At 30.9% G+C, this 20346-nt stretch overlaps 1 protein-coding gene across 4 annotated transcripts in view; it reads left to right on the top strand.

Moving 5' to 3' along the window:
* Window positions 1-20346, top strand: part of LOC126737529 (putative exonuclease GOR) — a 90102-nt gene that overhangs the window by 18289 nt on the left and 51467 nt on the right. For 2 of the 4 annotated variants that reach the window (XM_050442454.1, XM_050442453.1), the window contains exon 1: window positions 13166-13703. The exons of 1 other annotated variant lie outside the window; for it this stretch is intronic. In XM_050442454.1, the coding sequence (XP_050298411.1) occupies window positions 13568-13703 (136 nt within the window). In that variant the 5' untranslated portion in view covers window positions 13166-13567. Of the gene's footprint in view, window positions 1-1741; window positions 1982-13165; window positions 13704-20346 lie in introns of those variants that run through there. One more of the 4 variants, XM_050442456.1, reaches the window with a different exon arrangement.

The following is a 20346-nucleotide window of genomic DNA, read 5'->3' as shown; positions in this document are numbered from 1 at the left end:
AAATAAAGAAACATATAAACATAAAACATATCATAACTAAAAATTAATATTTAGTTGCATATCCCTGGTTTTTGATAACTGCGAGGCATTTTCTCGTTATAGATCCAATTAGATTCTTTAAGGTCTCCTTGACTCTAGGGTGCCAATCAGCTTCTACTGCTTCAAACAACTTGGTTCTATTTTTAAATTTTTTAGCATGTTTACTACAAATTATTTTGCCGATTAAAGTCATTAGTTATTTTTTGTCCCCAAATTTTTTTTATTGATTCAATTCAACTCAAATTCAATGTGCTTTATTAGTCCACAAAATTAAAGATTTTGTTGCATTGGTATAAAAGTATACAAAAACCATTAAATACATACCAAACCACAAAAATTAAAGAAAACAATTCAAAAAAATAATATAAATATAAAGAATTAAGTAAGTGAAGAAACCTTTAATATGAATAAAGAGGTAAGATTTTTGGCAGTCTATGATTTATTCCAGTAGTAAAACGAGCATCTTTCGTTTAGATCATTAAAACCATATTCAAAAGTCCCTTGTTGGCAACACCCCAGATTTCTATTTCATACTTAAGGTGTGACTAAAATAAGGAGAAATAGACTACCGTCCGTGTCAGCTGATGTCCCAATTCCTCCATTACAACCCTTAAGCTTAGTATATGGTCTTCAAAGCGTAATTCTTGATCAATCAAAATGCCCAAAAACTTAATTATTTTCACCTTTTGCAAAGGGTTACCACATTTTAGCCGTATGTTTAAAATCATTGTCATTTTGAAAGAGCCATTTCAATGGCATGTTTTCCTCTGCATATGGCAACCTATAATCACGTAATATTTTTATACTTATGTATTCCGATCCATAACCGTCAATTTTGACAATAAGACATTTCAATAAAAAAAGAATTCGCTCCCAACTTGTACATTTCACCCTGCATACCTAAAAGTGCCCAAAGTGTACTTTGGAGAATATCTTGAATTTTTAGGGCGCCTGACTATAATATATAATAAATTATAATAAAATACTTATAATAAAATACTACCCGAAGAAGATAAATTAAATATACTTTCATCGGAAAATAACATTGTATTCCGTTTTGTTTCCGACGAATTCATGGTTGATTCATCTTCGAAATTAAGGGTTTTTCCTGGACGGTTTTCTAACCGGCAAGCAACTGTCTTTTAAGCGTCTTCGAATTGTATGTACACTAACATCTATTGTTCGTCTAACGTCCAATTGATATTTTATGTTTATTGCTATCTTGAATGGATTTCCAAGAACTAAGGATTTAATCTTCTAGTCAACTCTAGGTGTCGTTTTGCTAGAGCTACCTGGTTTTAGGTGGTCTTAGAAAGGACTTTATGATGAAGTGCAACTTTATAGTTTTGAAAACGATCGACCGATTTAATCCTACTATACTTGAAATAAATAAGATGTTTCTCCCCTTTTGCTCGGTACTGTATGTATCAACGATTAAACCCGTTTAAGCAATCAATCCTCGGAAAACTATAATTAAAAACATATTATGACGCATACGTTTTTAGAAATGATGGTGCGCACGCTTGCCAAATTTTACGAAATAAAAATTGAGCGCGAATAGCGGGTTTCAAACAAAGCGAAACCCCGATTCAAATTTAGGTTAAGCTGACAAAAGTGACTAATTTTTTTCAGATTTTTATTTGTTTTTCCCGCATCGTGGGGTTTTCCTTTATGCGATTTGTTAGTCTGTCGAACTCGAGACGCAACTTTAGTAGTAAACGTGCTATTAGATTAGAAAGTGATAATTTTGAAAATATCAATGTCAGTATTTAGAATTGTTAAAAGTGAAACTGAGGTGTTAATGTACTCAAGTTAGTAAATAAGAGTCTTTGTTTTCTATTGGTTTCTGGGGATTAATATAGTGAGGCAGGTGATACCGAGAGCTTTAAGTAAAAAACTAATGATACGCCAAGAATTTGACAATCAACAAAGATATTTTGGGGTAAGTATGGATTTAAGTGCCTTTTCCTATAAAACTTTCCTTATTTTCTCCGTCTGTTTGTCGGAACCAGTGACGTACATAATTGTCAGTCAGTTACCCCACAGTAGGTGTATAGACTGTGGCGTCACTGGTTCACAATCCGAATATTATTTTAAAAATGATTTTTTCATGAAAAAAAAACACTTCATTACAGTGGACACGCTAATCTTATCATAATTCTCAACCTTTTAGCAGTTTCGTCATCATAAAATAACACGAACACACGTCATAATCTTTTATTACCAAATCACCGTCATGTGAGGATTCGGAGATCATTTCGTAAAAATTCTTAGTACTTGTAGACCGAGATCAAGATCGATACGCACGGTACGAGATGAAGAGCGGGTTAGTATGATTTCACGGCGCAGCGTTGCCGCGTCTTGACGGTTTAGAAAAATTTTGCACGTGGTTCAACGGAATGAATAACCGGAAAAAAACCCGCCAATATAATTGTGATAAAAATAACTGTTTTGACAAGAATGTAAAATGAGAAAATACATCTACAGAAAAACATTTGAAGATTATACAGAAATAATCCGTCAAGTCCCTGAATCAAGGCATGCCAAGACAATGCAATGTCAAGAGTATCAATATGTATAACACGAAAAAATATTATTAATTCTATTTAATGTAAAACTTAAAAAAATAAATGCGAAATAAATGAGGTAAAATGAAATAATGCAAAAATCTTGACTAAAACCTATCTGACAAAAATTCAGTTATTTCATAATATTCTTTCAAGTCTAGCTCTCTAGCATGTTTTTTAAAAAGTTTCACCACCCATCTTCTGCTGGAAGATGATTAAAGAGTTTTTTACCATCCAATATAAATGTTTTTGATTAATGAACTTGTAGGCATATGCAAAAGCTTAGTTCAATTAGTTCATCGACTACTAGATTCATGCCTTTTTAATGGACTCATGATTCAAAATTTTTTATGATAAATTTTTTAGGAAATAGATTTCAATATAATTAAGGAAGGAAAGGTTAAGATTTTAAGAGTAATTAACGGCAAGACTCTCGCATACTAACATTACACAGACGCCAGATTGCTCTTTTGCGAGCAAAAGCAGTATTAAATAACTAAAGTGTGCATGCAGCCATGCACCCCAGAAACACAAACCGTCCGTTAAATGGCATTTAATTAAAGAAAAATAAACATTTCTCGCCATTTCAATCAACCTCTCCTGCTTTACCTTAAGAGCTTAATTATTTGCTGATATTTTTTGAGATAACTGTGTAATATGACTTTCAAATGTTAGTTTATTGTCATTAAATAAACCTAAGAATGTATTTTCGTCCAAATTGTTCAGAATCTGATTATCCAAAAACAAATCATCTAAATTGCATTAAAATTCATAACACTGATTTTGAAATATTTAAACACAGTTTGTTAGAATCACAACATTTCTTGATTTCAACAATTTCTCTGTTAACTGTGGTATTTAGATTTACTGCATTTGTGTCATTTCAGAAAATTGTTGTATCAGTGCAAACTGAATAAATTTTCTCAAGATTCCAAGATTGGCCATGTCATTAATATCAAATCAAACGATCGACATCATAACAATGCCTAGCATTTGTCATAAAATTACAATAAATATTACCAGAAAAAAAATTTACTAAATCTAAAGTTAAAGAACTAAACAAGGAAAAAGAACAGTCTCCTAACAGGTTTTAAGAGTTCTCTTAAAAATTTGGAGCAAAAAGTCTTGAGCACTTTTGATTCTACATGGAAGACAATTAAAAATTTTGAGACACTTTTGCAGATGTGATTTATAAATCAGAGGGCAGTTTTTGACTTACAAAAAAAAATAAAGTTTTTTTCTTTCAGGCCATTTTCGGCCACTCAGTAATTATTAAAATTATTTTTCTTAAGTTTATTATTTTAAAATGAATTAAGTTTATCTTCTTGGAAAATCAATGCAATTTTTCAGCATTTTATATGAAAACTAGGAGAAAAAGTAAACCGCAAGTGATTTTTAAATTTGTAAATTCCTAAGAAATTAAAGATTTTTGAGTACTAAATTTTAGTGTTTAAATAATTTTTTTTATTATAGGCTTTTATCCAAATAGAAAATCGTCATATAAATAAAAAAAAATACAATGACAACAGGAACAATAACAAACTAAAACAAATTAATATTTACATTAAGTGTTCTACATGAATGCCATCTAATTCAATACATAATCTTGCTCTGTTTAATAAGGAACAGCGAATTCTTTAAAAAATCCCTGCTTTATTTTGGATTTTTTTCTTTCCCAAAGCTATTCTTAAGTTTCTATGGCAACGGTATAAACTTCCGATTTTAAATAGCCCCAAATGCAAAAATCATAGGGATTTAAATCGGGGGATCTAGGAGGCCAAGCAATCGGACCACCCCTTCCTATCCATTTATTTTGGTTTGGTTAAATAATGCCGAACGTTTACACCAAAGTGTGCGGGACAGCCATCACGGATGTACCAATAATTTAGACGGATATTTAAAAGCATTTCATCCAGCAGCTGTGGTAATATGTTTTGTAAAAAATTTAAATATTCATCATCATCATCAGGCACTTCGACGAATCCTAATAAAATGTTACTCCTATCCAAACATTAATTCGAAATCTGTGTTGGTGAGGGGCTTCTTCAAAAACGGCCGTTATGAATATTACAAATTCCATTGTTAAAAGGGATTCACAGATTCCAGTAAAAAGGGATTCACCACTAAACAAAATCTTAGAAAAAAACTGATAATCGTAGTTTTTTTTTATTTTGTAATCAGTAGGAAAATTTTAAAGGGAGGGGCAACTCTCGTTCTAAAAGCGCCTGAACTTATTGAAAACGAAATGGATAGAGGTTTTCTTTATGTAAAATATTCCACACAGGTAATTTTGACAAATGATTAGCCGCAGCAAGCCTTTTTACCCTAATTTCAGGATTTTTCAAGGGTCTCTAAAATAATTTCCTAATCACCAACATTAATAATTGGGTGTCTTTCTGTCTTATAGTTCTTTGGAATAATTGATCCTGTCTCTCTAAGCCGCTTATAAAATGCAGTAAACGTATAGTGCAATGGATGCCTTCTGTTAGGAAATTTTTTAGAGATTTTCAAGATTCGCCTTAAAACAAATGTATATTAGCATATTCTTCGTTATTAAAATAAACCATTATTAAAGTCATTTTATTTTTAGCCTATCAAATCAAACTAAAATATGCTTTATTGTCACAAAAATAATATATTTCATGTACTAAGCTAAATGTTTACAAGACAAAAAAAAACTACCAAACTACCTATAAATTGTCAAAACGGATAAATGAAGGTAATAAAAAAAATTCACATAAAAAAATGTATCCCCGATATTTGGTAGATGGTTGAGAAGCCAAGGTTAAATCAAAGCCAACCCCGCCAAGACAACCTCATGATCAGAAGTTCATGCACTTATGACTTTATAATAAACATTAACAACAATTAAATGGTCAAATTTATTTACGCTAATAATATGAATATATAATAATTATATATATGAATATTATATGAACTATATAATAATTGAATCTATCCTCCGCCTCCCTGCTCATTAGCAGCAGTGTACCTCCATGAATGAAACTAGATCTGCTAAATTTAGAAAGAACAGTGTAGTTGGGTAAATAAACTAATTCATTAAGCCTTAGCCAATGTTCCATAATGCAAACTAAATGAGGAAATTTTAATTCTTCTCAGAGAATATATAAATCATCAGATTTTTTTCTAATAGATTGAATATTTAGCAGGAAGATGGAGAACACATCAGAGGGTAAATTTACTTTAAAAAAGGGCACTCGCCAATAGAAGAGATGTCATTAACAGATTTCACAGCAGAATGAGTCTTAAGATATTTACCTGTGATATAAATATGCATCAACTTAGCCAAGTCAGGACCAACATTATAAGCATGATGAGATTTAAATATTTTGTACAGATCTATGTTATTATTATGAACATTTTTAAAAAGTGAAGTAAGGTTGCTATTATATAAAATATTACAGTTAAGGCCTACATAAGGGATAGTCATAACTAGAGGATCAGTTTTTTTACAAGAAAGAATGAAATTATTCAAAATGTACTACTAACAAAATTTAAGGACACTTTTAATAATAATGACATATGTTTCTATGTGCATATTTATTGTAAATGATAATTTCCAATATAATGTATATATTTATTTACGGTATTTGGTCAGCTCCGAGAGGCCAACCTGAAAGTTCAGTCCTAACAAATATTGCATATGTCAAAAAGAAGTTTGATGGAAGCCATAGAGAATTGGCCACGATATAATCAAAAAGCTTTCTTTTGTTTACAAGAGCGTTTGCAAATGGTCCATGAAGGGACTTACCTTTACCTAGAAAGTAACAGAATGAAATTACGTTATGATATAGACACGAATTCTACCGGTATTTTGTAGTTTAAGTTGATTAGTTCCCAATTTAGGTTATATTATTTTAAATCCTTGAAGTTTAGATTTTCTAGACACTTGCTTACCTTGACTGTCAGTATTCTCTTAAAATAACAATGCATCAAATTAAAAAAAAACTAACAATAGAAATTGGCTCAAAACTAAGCAGGGACTTAAAAAATAAAATTTATTTTTAACACCGTATAGATCCGGAAGTAACATGTTTAGGACACACATTCATAAAAATAATATCCTATTTTTTGCTAGAGAATCACCCTGTAAAGTTTTTCGGTAGAGTTTCTGGATACCCGGTATAATAGACTAAATTATTTCATAAGTGTACTTTATAATAATAACAATAATAATAATATTAATAATATGTCTTTATTTAAAAAAAAAGCAATATTAATCTTACAATATTACTTAATACTACATTGCCAAAGAAGGCGAAGATTAGCTTAGAGCTATTCTTTAACTTTTAACCTTTCTAACAATCACAGTATAAATGGAGAAAACGAAAAAAGTAACATTTATATGTAAAGTATTTATCTTCTAGAAAACTAGACTATTCTTTGAATTGATTTAAAAACAAGTCTATAATATTTCCTATACACATTTAAAGAAGTATTAAACATTGGTTTACAAGTATTGACTTTTCAAAAAGATATTCAGGACTTACATGACTAACATATAATCGATAAAGAAAAGTAGAAGTAAAGAATTTGAATAGGGAAGGTATCGCTAATTACCTCAACTGAAATATAGAGTCTGATACATGATCAGACTTTCTAAGGTTAAAAATAAATGTACAGCAAGTATTCTGTACGCGTTGCAGGCGGTAATGATTTATTTGGTCTAAGCAAGGATAATAAACTATAAGGCAGTAATTTAAAATGGATAAAACAAGAGCCACTATGAGTTTTTTCCTAGTTTTAAAATTTAAAATGTGTTTATTGGCATAAAGCATACGCATGCGTAAATTACATCTGTGCAGAAGAATAATAACATGTTCCTTAAACCTTAAAGAATTGTCGATTTTCAGTCCCAGAACCTTCACAGTATCAGAGAATAAAATAGTTTCGTTATCCAATTGAATGTGAATAATTTCCATTATATTTTTATGTGATCCTCGGTTTGAAAACAAAACGATTTTTGTTTTATTAGGAATAATGACAAGGTTATGCTCTTTTGAAAATTGATTTATTAGGTTCAAATCACCGTTAATAGCATCAGCCACGTTATCAAAATTACCAGAGTCAAAATAATGTATGTATTGAGTGTCATCATCAGCATACTGATGTATTTCTGAATCTTCAACAAGACCTCGTAAATCTGAAGTATATACAAGGTGTCCCAAAAGTAGACGTCCAAACGAAAAGAGGCGATAGAGGAGGTCAGTAGCAATCAAAAAAACCCCATATACTATTATTCGATTGTTGATAGTTTAAAAGTTATTACCGTTTTTCTGTTTTTTATAAAAATAGTGTCATGAATTCTGTAAAGAACTCATAGAAAGAATATCCTCACGTATTTGCGTGGTATTTGTTATGAATGTTGTCTTAAATAGTGTACTTTTTCGAGCTGCTGCCTGAGAATATGAAACACGCTTTCCCGGTCGAAATCGCTATCCTGACCATAGAGTTTTCATAAATGTGCTTCAAAGTTACTTGGAAGGCATCATTCCTGGTCAGCCACGGAGAGTAGGAAGACCTAGAAATGATAACGATGAAGATGATATTGTGGAATTTGCAACAGAGAATCCAACAACAAGTGTTCGTCGCATAGCAAGACGTTCGGGACTTCCCAAATCCACAGTTCATCAAGTCTTACAAAGAAATCTGTTATAGCCTTATCATGTGCAACATGTTCAAGCACTTCTGCCCACTGATTATAAAAAAAGGATTCAGTTTCATGGTCGGGAAATGCTGCAGCGTAATAGAGAAGACTCAAATTTTTTTTAAAACATTTTGTGGAGTGACGTAAGCAGTTCAGCGTATTCCAGTAAGCGTTTTCAGTCAATCTATGGGCAGGGTTCATTGAAGGCAAATTAATTGGACCATTCGAGCTACCAGGAAGACTTAACGGCGAAAATTATTTACATTTCTTGCAACATAACTTGAACGATTTACTTGAAGACGTATCTGTAGCAACACGGCGAGACATGTGGCTGCAACAGGACGGAGCTCCTGCTCACTCTGTCCGAATCGTAAAGCAACATCTTGATACTACTTTTAATAATCGATGGATTGGAAGGGGAGGAACCATCCAATGGCCGCCGCGTTTTACTGACCTGAACCCCTTAGACTTTTTTTTATGGGGATATTTCAAAGAACTTGTTTTTATCGATGAAAGCCAGACTGAAGTAGAACTGTGAAGAAAAATAAGACAAGCGACCAACGTTATTACCAACAATGACAGAGCCTTTCGGCGCATAAAAAGTAATTTCATCCGCCGTTGCTGAATGTGTATTAGGGCAGGTGGTTCGCATTTTGAATATTTATTGTGATGTTTAATAGCAATAAATTCTTTTTTTTTTTCATTATTTAGAATTAGATTATTTAGTATTACAATATTTTGATTTTTCTCCAAAAACGATTAGTTTAATAAAAATGTCAATCAAAAAAGACTCGTATCACTTATCTGAAAGTATTTCACCATATGAGAATCTTCATTAAATAAGTAACTTTTCCTGATAATCTTTAACTTTTTGTAGTAAATTTGTTTCTGCCGAGTTCACTTAAAAGGCAAATAATTTTTAAATAAAAATTAAACATATTGAAAAATTATTTTTTTTTACTAGTGAAAGAAACAATTATGCATCCAAATCATATTTATGAATGGGTGCACTCCTTAGGGTCACACTCGCACTAAATACTATGTAAATAAATTATGATATTTTTGTAATAAATTTTGTGTATGATGCATGAAGTGATTTTTACAAAAATTAGAAAAATGGAAATAACTTTTAAACCATCAACAATCGGATATATAGGGTTTTTTTTTATTGCAAATGATCTCCTCTATCACCTCCTCTCGTTTGGACGTCTACTTTTGGGACATTGGGACACCCTGTATAAGGAATAATAATGATAACAAATAATGAGACACAAGAAATAATATTTTTCGAAGCAGAATATTCATTATTCACCCGCACTTCTTGGCTGAGCTATCATAATGGCTGAAATCTTTTTGTCAAGAGCTATGTTCCTAATGCCAGACTGATGGGAAGGGAGGATATTATTTGACATTAAAAATTATAACAGCTGCATATAGACTATTCTTTCGAGAACCTCTGAGATTATGGGAAGCAAACTTATGGGAGGTAAATCTTGAACACTTTTAGGACTGGAGACATACATATTATGGACATACCACCTAATGTATGTCCTACTAAAATCTAAGTATAAAAAATATCTTACCTCCAAACAACATTTTATAATATGAGTGACATGATCCAGAATATCAGGGAGACATAAGTGTAACATACATCGAGTTATGTTATCCACGCCAGAGGCATTGGACCTAATATTTTTTATAGTTTTTTTGACAGTATTTTGCTCTACTAAAGAAAAATTAACATTATCTTCGGTAAATTTATTACTGGAGTAGAAGTTATTTTGTTTAAACATTTATCAGATTTATTAAAGACGCAAAAATTACAAAAAAATCATTTATTTGATTTGGAACAGATTTATTAGACGGCAGCTCGTTATTATTTTTGGTTGTTTTAATATTCAAAGTTTCAAGACCTTTCTAAAGTATTCTACCAGTTTTGTCCCTCCCCAAGCTTTTAAGATATGCAGCTTTTTCTCGTCTTATTGATGCCAACGCAAAATTACGACACTCCGTGTATCGTCTCCAATTTTCTAAACACTTTTTAAAATAAGTCTGTTATAATATTTTAAAAACACTTTTTAAAATAAAATAAGATGTCTGTCAACCAGGGAGCTGGCTTTTTACTGGCTCTTATAGTTCTGTAGCGTACATGAATATTAAACAAATAATTAATGTTTTGTTCTAAGTATTGAACTTTTTTATTTATTATTGTGGAGGGTTGTTGGGTGGGGTCAGAAATAAAACAGAAACCTGTTTACCTAAATGTCGACGTTTCGACTTATATTAAGTCATCCTAAGGACAGTGAAATGGATTCAAGTAATTACAGAGATAAAACAAAGTAATTTCAAGTACATAAAAAACACTATTAAAATAAATGTTCTTTAAGTTACAAAAATTAAAACAACAAAAAAACAAAAACCACGACACAGTTAAAATTACATTCAGGTACAATCCGTTAAAAATTTTTTTTATAAAAAAAAAACAGTATAATATTATTTTTTTTTATACATTACACCTCTTACCTAAGTCTAGGTTTCTTAAGTTATAATTGAAACACATTTATAATAGGAGCGTAGAATTATTTTTAACATGGGTTAAATTGTAGGTGCATTATTACAGGGCAAACTAGAATCAACAATAAGCCAAGAAACAAATGTTTTTATTCTTCCGAGCGCTTATTAATTTAATTTTTATGATTCAATGTTATGTTGATAAGTTAAGGATTAGTAGATAAGGAAGCTGTATGTATCTATACGTTCAAAACCAGAAACTAATTTGTTAAAAAACTGTGTGATCTAAATTTGGGACATACACTCTTTGACAAAAATAAATTTTATGTTTTAGTTTTATCTTTTTGGTAGTAAATTAATTAAATTATAGTAACTTGCATTTAGATCATCAGTGTCTTGTTTTTTATTAATGCTTTCTTTATACTTTTTTATATTAACCATTTCTAGTAAAATTCTTTTTTTATAATTTGATTTTCTGCCAATGATCCAGTGCTGTTAAAATCAAATTGGTGTTGTTGATTGAAGGAGTGTTCTGCTAGAGCAGTCTTCCCAGATGCTGCGTAGTTCCTTGGTTTTACGCTTCTTTCGTGTTTGCTAATTCTGGTTTTTAAGTACCTGCCCGTAATAAACGTTACGTTAAATTTATTATTATATTATTATATTTATATTATATTATTATATTAATATTAAATATATTATTATAAACCACGCCACTTTGTAACTCACTTGGTGTTTTATCTTTGAGTTTTAAGAAGTGTTTGTTGATGGTATTTTCATTTTTGAACGCTATTCTGACTTCATCATCAGAAACAACTTCTGATACCCTTTCAGACAAACCTTTGACATAAGGAATTTTTGCAAATTTATGGTTTTGGTTTTCTTTGACTTTAATAGGTGTAGGGTTGTTGTTTAGGATTTTGTTTAATAGTTTATGAAGAAAATTGTTTTTTAGTAAAATATCTTTAATTTTGTTAACATTTTTTTTATGAAAACTGGAGTGAGATAAGGTTATTGCGCGGGATTTTAGGTTGCTAATTATGTTTAATTTTTGTTTAAATGAGTGATTTGATTGGTAGTTAAGAAATCTCTCAGAGAAAGTGGGTTTGTGATACCAATCAGTGATGATTGTATTATCTTCTGTTCTGATTAATAGAATGTCTAGAAATGGAAGTTTGTTATTTGTTTTACACTCTATAGTGAACTGTAATTTAGGGTGGAAACTGTTAAATGTACTTTTTATGTTTTCTATTTCAGTTTTTGGAATACACGTGGCAATGTCGTTAACGAATCTTGTAAAAAATGGTAACCTAAATTTTATTTTCCCCATACAATATTTTTGTAATTCTGACATAATCAGATCACAACATATAGGTGATAGACAGTTACCCATTCCAAGACCATAGATTTGTTTGTAATATATATTATTGAAAGTGAAATAACTATTTTCAAATACAAACTTTAAAAGACTTAAAAATTCTTCTAAAGGGATGTTACAGTGGTCCGCAAGATAATAAATATTATCCCAGTAAATATGCGATAAATCGATCCTAAAGTATATCTCATTAAAAATATTTAAAATCGCAAAAGGTTAATATTTTTGGTTTTGTCTTTTAACGACTAGTGCAGAAAGGCATTTGGTTGTGATCACTTAAACCCGAAACAAAGGTGCCACTTTTATGACAAATATCTTATTATAATCTTATTAAAGTATTAATAAAAATGGGATCTAAGCATGTTGCAGTAGTATTTGTTATACGAGTTTGCTCCTTTATTAATCGTACGTACCCAAGAGAGTATGATGAATTAGGTTTTAACATTATAGTTTACTGTAATTCCAAAAATTGAAGGTGTTTATTTAAATTCACCACTAATGAACGTATTTTTTTGAAGAATAAACTTTTCTTACTCCACCCCATAGCTAACTAAAATATAAAATATACACGTTTCGAATAACCCTTGTAATAAAGAAAATAAGAGCTCGCTTCCCGTTTGGCTGACAGATGTCATATGATCGATTTTGTAGTAATAAGCTGGCAGTCACGTGACAGCCTCATAGTATGACGTGGCTATCCAAAACGGCCGCCCATTACGACATAGCGGGGGAAAACAAAAAGTTCTTTATACCCCGCAATTAATTAACCGTAAAAAATAAATATGATTATGGACATTCTAAACGGGAACGTGGAAAGTTATCATGATATTCTCAGAATATTTAGTAAGATGTGTCAACAATATTTTTTATTCTACTAATACTAAATGTGGAGCTGGGATATTTCTCCTGGTATTTCCCATAGTTGGAGAAATCGATTTTATCGCGGCAACATTGCGCCGTCTCCACACCACGCGACATTTTCAGCCGCCTTCTCCCATCCGAAATGAAAACCGCGCGTCGGATCGCGGACCATTTCAGTCGAATTTCGCTTTTCTTAACAGAAAGAAAGGACATCAGACAACTCTCATCTACAACACGCGAATGGGTCTACTCAATCCAATAATCATCAAGCAGCATAGAATGAAAAATAATTCGAAAAAACTATCAGAAAAAATTCAAATTAGATCCGTTCAAATTTGGCGCCTTTTCGTTGATCCCGCCCATTCATCGGATCTGTTTTAACACCGGTGTGCAGTGCGAACTTCATTTCCGTTGCCGAATAGAACGAGACGGGAGCAGTGTAAACAACACGCGTGTGGCCGAGTGGAATTTTCGCCGGAAATATATTCCGGATTTTTAAACGTTTTTATAATTAAATACGCCGGAAAATAAGAATTAATAGAAAAAAACATGATAAGTACGGTGGAGAGTGGCGAAAACGCGGCTGTTTTCGCTGTGGTGCTTTTAACCGTGTTCGTTGGACTCTGTGTTATTTTATTTGTTAAGTGGATAAGACAGGAGCAGAACCAACAGGGCAACACAAAAAGTAAGTTTAAAACTATTTAAACTCAAACAAATTGTAACGATAAACGTAAGAATAGTTGTAATACTTCACCTGTCAAAACTCACGTGTTGTTTGTTTTTTTTGTTTATGATCCCGGCAACGTGGGTGCTTTATTTATGTTCTGGCATTTAAATATCACTAATATCAGCCGAAACAGTCTATTTTTATCAAATTACAAGGTTTTCCAAGGATACAGGCCATAGTTACGCCGAAATAACGTCGGTAACCATGAGCACTATTTGTATTAAGACATTTTAGGTTAGAAATTCCGTACGTGATTCATTGAGCACATGGTTCCGATCTTAAGGCATTCCAGTTTCCCGCCTTGCACGCCTTTAACCGCGCCCTTGAAAGAAATTGTAAGCGGCGTTGCCTGATTGTTGAATTTTTCGGAAGATTTTATTATGCTCAATGTCTGTGGTCAGGAAACCAAGTATCATCAGTTAGGAAATATTAACAACGCTTATTCAAAATCCCTGGAAATATAAAAAATTACTTTAGTTAATAAAAATTAAATTAACAGTTACTGCCTGGAAGACATTAAGATGCCATCCACCTCAATGCCTGAAGTAGGTAAATGAGAAACATTATTTTCAACATCTGGAAACATTACCAAAGAAGCACAAAAGATTCATTGAATGATATGCCTAAAAAGTGTTTCTCAAGATTTTTTGATAATCCCTTAAAAAACAAAAATTTTATGGGGGTGGGGACACTTTAGGTGGAAAATTGTTGCACATTAAAATCTAAATACAATTCATATAAAATACAGGGTGTTCCCTTGATGATGTTACAAACTTAGTAAGTAGATAGGAAACATAAAAAAAACGAAAAATTCTTTAAAACAAAAATTATTTCAACCGCAGGTGTGCAAACCAATCAATGGGTAAATTTCTCCCCATATTTCAAGTATTCAATTTCTGGCCCATTTGAGCATCAGATTATGATGTTCTTATTATTTGGCATAAAAAAAGATGTTAAGGATAATGACTGCTTCTAGGACTGTATTAAGAAAATTTAATTGAATCTATTTATGGGTGATTTTATTAAATTCTTAACATGAAATTTTATAGGGGTTGTAAGAATTATTGATATGGTGGATATAAATTTATGTAATTTTTCAAATTTTGATTGCACAGTATTGTGGGACATCCAGCAGAAAGTTAGAAGTTCAGTCCTGATTAATTCTTAAACCTTGTAAACATGCACTATTAATTCTAGTGCTGTATCTTATTATAATTTACTTTTAGTCAATTTTTACAAAAACTGATATTTAAAGATTTTTGCTGAGAGCACCTTTTTTACACCTTTTATACAAAAGGCATATGACCATTATAATCTGATACCCAAATGGGCAGAAATTGAAGTTTTAGAGAAATGGGGTTAAATTTACCAAATATCCCTCTTGTGTCCACTCCCTGGTTAAAATTATTTTTGTTTACTAGGTTCAAAAGAATAAATAATACTAATAAATGTACTTACTATAATTTATGTCCCAAAATTGGTTAAGGTAGCTAAAGTAGTTCTGAAGCTATAAAACGAAAGCTAGGTTATCTTCAAAGAGCTCTAGCTCCCTGAGGAAGCATTTCCAGACCCAGATTCATATTAATTTTTGTTTGTTTTCTTTTTGATGTTTTCTCTCTACTTTAGAAGTTAGTAATATGACCAATGGAACATTCTGTTATAACAAACAGAACACCTAAAGAAAACAAACTGTCAAATAATACAGACAGACATAAACATAAAAAATTCCCACTTGTATAAAGCCGACAATCACCAATAATCCATACTCAGTTAGAAGAGTAATTTAATGCAACAAGAGTAATATTCAGAATCATCAGTCAAAGAAAATTTAAACTTCTTTCCAAGTATTCCTCAGAAGAATAAAATGCAGCATTTACCAAATATAATTTAATTGTCCTAAGAAAAATCTTGGATTCAAGATTTCTTATATGGACTAAAATAAATGTTGAAATAAATGTTAAAATAAAATAATGTTGAAGAACTGGGCACAATAATTAGTAGTCATAGCCTTGTCTGGTTCTAATAATAATTATAATAGTTTTATTACCAGTTTCCCAATTTTGGTTACATCATTTTTGTACATATAAAAAATGGAAGAGTGTAAACAGAAAATAAATATTAGTTAATGGACTATTCAAAAATTTTGGAACACAAGTAAATCTTTGAGGGACATTAAGCATGTTAATATCTAACAATTTTAAACAATTAAATACATTATTAACAATTTTATATAAAGTGGATAGATCAAGTATTACATGATGATATTTAAAAGAATTTAGATTTAAGAGATTTTCCATGTAATTGTAATCAAGGTCTTCTATGCCAAGTTTAAAAGCAACAAGTCTAAGGAATTTTCTTTGGATTTTGCATTTTGTGGTGGCCAAACTGGACTGACATATTTTAATATAGATCACACATAGGAGCTATAAAGGGCTCTAATACATTGAATGTGATTAAAATCCTTTAAAGTTTGATTAATAAAACCCAATATATAGGCTAGTAGAATTTACATGGTAATCAAATTTAAGACCACTATCAATATACACACCCAGATCTTTAATTTAATTAATACTACCCAAGATATTGTTATTAATGCAATAGTCAAATAAATAATTATATTTCTTTTTGGAAAGTGTCAAAATTTTGCATTTTTTTACATTCAAGCTCAATCTGTTGCATCTCCTGACTGCTTATTAATAATAATAAGCCTTTATTTCCAACAGGCAACTTGCCCAATAACAGGAAACAGTTGCAAAAAAATGAAAAATATAGTTAAAAAAAAACACACAAACAAACCTAAAAGAATGAAAAGAAAAGAAAAAAAGTAAAGTAAAGTCACAATCTCAAAAGTTATCAAAAAAAATTAAAACAAATAACTATTAATATGATATAAAAACCCAATTATAAAAGTTTAACAAGATAATCACATATTCAACAAAATTAAATTAAATTAACTGCAATATACCTACTAACTATAACTTAAACACATGGGTCTTAATCCCAAGAGTAATGATCCACCAAGATATCGACAATCACATGAACCGGAGAGAAATTTACATCACACATGTGACGGATCTGATTAAATATAGCTCATATTGTATATAGTGGCGATTTCAACAGGATGTTAGTATGAAGCCTTGGCAGAAAGAATGTTAGGGGATGTCTAGCATTAAGCCTAGGCACCATGAAACATACACCAGAAAGAAGTACAGGACTATCAGTGAATCCATCATAGACATATAAATAAAAAAAAAGATCTTTTGCAAATCTGGTTTAAGGGGAGACCCTTAAACCAGAAAACTTTATAAACCTACATTTTAATATTAATATTATTAATATTATTACATTTCAATATTTAATGATGTTTCATGCAATGTACACCACAAAAACCAATTGGATTTCAAACAAACAACTTGGATTTCAAAACTGGAAAAGGAACTCATCATGCTGTTTTTAGTTTTTGGAGAGTGTCAATGAATTATGAAGAGTCGGTGGCAGCAGTGTTTTCTGTTCTATCCCAGGCATTTGATTATGTTGTCTAAGCTTAATAAATATGGTTTAAGAGGTATTTCATTGCAATGGCAAGAATCCTATCTGTGTTTGTCTGATTCTAAATCCCTTGAATCTGGAGTACATACCTCAAGGTTTAGGGTTAGGACAACTATTATTTTTGCTGCATATGACTTAGGCTCATTGAGACTGCAAGGCAAAGTGGTTAAATTTGCTGAAGATACTACCATATTATGCAGTTATAAAGATTCTGATTTTATATAGAGCTCAGGTTTTTCAGGAATCTTAGGATTTTATCAGGGTTGTATGCTTCAAACAGCCTTGTGTTTAATGTAGGTAAGACCTTTATATTGGGGTTTAAGTGTGACTTTTAGGGCATGGTGTCTAGTGAAAAGTCCCCTTTACAAAGCAAAGAAAACTGTTTTCTTAGTATTACCATAAGTTTCTTGCTATTATCATTAATGATTGATCACCTTTGAGTTAAAGATCATATCACTTGTATCAAAATTATCCTCTGGATGTTTTGCAAGACATCAGCTAGGAGAGGTGGTTGCATATTCAGTGTACTTTTCTTTTATTGAGTGTTATCTTTGTTATTGCATGCCTTTTTGGGTTTTAAGACACAAGGGGTTAGTAAACATTATTTTTGTGATTCCAAAAAAGCAGTTAGATACCTACATTAAGAGATTCTTGTAGACTCTTCATATTTAAAAAAATCCTAACTCTGTTTTCTTTTCTTTCTCTGACACTAATCATATGACTCATCAGGTAGATGATTTTTCCATACCAGTCCCTACATTTTCTTTTACTTGGAACTCACTCCTATAACTCTATGTGTTAGACAAACATGTTTTATTATTGTTTAATTTACTTCCTCTAACTTCTGTTTTTGGTAGCAGTTTTACTTAAATATGTTTAAGAATGCTTTGTTTTGGTATAAGGTATTTTAATTTTTTTTTATTGTTTAGAAATATAGTATATTGGTTCTTCTCTGTGAGATTAAAATTTTTTAAGTTCTAGTAAATGATTAACAGTTCTAGACAGCAAATTGTATGTAAAAAAGTATTTATTTAAAGATTTAAAATTTGCTTGAATAAAGTTGTAAGAATATATTACTGTTAAGTGGTAGTTCAAAACCTGAGTGATAAGGATCAGGCTCAACAAGACCATTATATTAAGTTGTTAAAGTGGAATGAAAAGTAGTAAAGCAAAGGTCAAGAATTGTTTCATGATCATTAACCACTGATTATAATGAGTAAATTTTGATTCTAATTATTATTAGTAGGTATGCAAAACTATTATTTTACTTTCTTTTGGAGGTATCCCTATACATATTTGATATGTATTACCTTTTTAATTAAGAAACAAATAGTTTTACAAAAGTTTTGTCTTTTAGTATTCATATATATTTATTGTTTTGTACTAATTGCTAAAGTACATGATAACCCAAAATGAGAAAATAACCATATAAATAATAGGAATTCATTTTGACAGAATAAAATCCTTGATCTTTTGCAAATTTATCTGCTGTTACTAAATCTATCTGAAAATTATCCTTTAATTTGTGAGTGTATTTCACTTTTATATATTAAGCTTGTAAATCATATGTAAGGGCTGATAAGCAGCCATATGATCTAAACATTTATAGATACAATCTAATTTTAGATTATTTGTGACTATCTCTGACTGTTGATACCTTTATCTAACTTGCAGTAAAATCAATATTAAAATTCATAATTGTCCCACTGTCCCAGTCTTTCACATAAAACTGTATTTTTGTAAAATTATCCGTCGTCTGTCCACCTGCTCTAGGTGGACCATGGTCTATGCACTTGGGCTGTTCTGACCTTTCCTTGGGAGTTTGTATTTCATTGGTGGCTTCTTTTTCTTTCTCAATCAAAAGTCGTTTTTTGTCATTAAGGCATAAAAGTAGGGAAGTCTAATTAAAAATTTATAATGACTAGAAATTTTGAAAAATTTAATCACAAGCAATTTCTGCATGATTTAAGTTAAGTCAATTGCAATAATTTGTATAATCCTATATATCTACCACATGCACCTTGACAGTTAGTAAATCTATGTTTTTAGGATCATGAAAAAGACATGGCTTTTGTAAAATTTAAAAAAAGTAAAGGTGAGGCTAACAAATGAAGGTATGAGTTACATACATCCTTTCATGCTACCAAGTAACAGGAAAGAGAAGAAAGCTTACACAAATAGAATGTTTTCACTTAGTGATAAAAAAAGGTTGGGAGGTTCTTAATGACTTAGGGTTGAATAATAGTAGTAGATCTGCCTGCTAATTTGGCTCTAGCAAATGATCAAAATAATTTTTTTAGTGAAGTCATTAGGAAGAATTTTGAATGTTAAAATACAGGTTTGGTGTATCAAAACTTAAATAAATTTCAAAATATTAGTTCCGCTTTGAGCTCTTTGCTCAATTTATTAATTCTATAAAATCAAACCCATCAGGTAATGATAACATAACACTCAGATGTTGAATTATTGTTCCCCATTACTTTTTGTACAGATATGCCACATAACAAATTTTTGTTTAGACAAAGGTTGTTTTTCTTATCAGTGAAGAAATCTTTCATATGCTCACTTCTAAAAAATCCCAAGGTGTGTTTTTAACAGATTTAAGACCTGTTAGTTTACTACCAGTTTTATCAAAAATCCTAGAGAAGGTTGCTCTTGGGTAAATAAGAAGATACCTTTTGAAAAACAATATTATATCCGATTTCTAGGTGGGATTTCGAGAATATTACAGTACTACCAATGCACTTTTAAATGTAACTGATCATATAACTGAATCCATCAATATTCAAAAGTTAACATTCCCTGTATTGCTTGACTTTCGAAAGCATTCAATAAGATCAGTCATGATGCGCTAAATGCAAATTTGGCTTAGTATTGATGTTACTGGCATTCCACAAGGATCAGACCAGGGTCTGTTGTTATTGTATTATATGCTGTTTGGTAGCAAAAAGTATATGAAACGAATTCTTCATGATAATTTCAAGCCTTGAATTTTGCCAGAAAATATTCCATATACCACATCACTGCGAAAACCTAGGTTTCATCCTTAAGA

This window comes from Anthonomus grandis, chromosome 6, assembly GCF_022605725.1.
Source record: "Anthonomus grandis grandis chromosome 6, icAntGran1.3, whole genome shotgun sequence".
In the NCBI taxonomy this organism is placed as follows: domain Eukaryota; kingdom Metazoa; phylum Arthropoda; class Insecta; order Coleoptera; family Curculionidae; genus Anthonomus; species Anthonomus grandis.
This window is presented reverse-complemented; position numbering and strand designations above follow the sequence as displayed.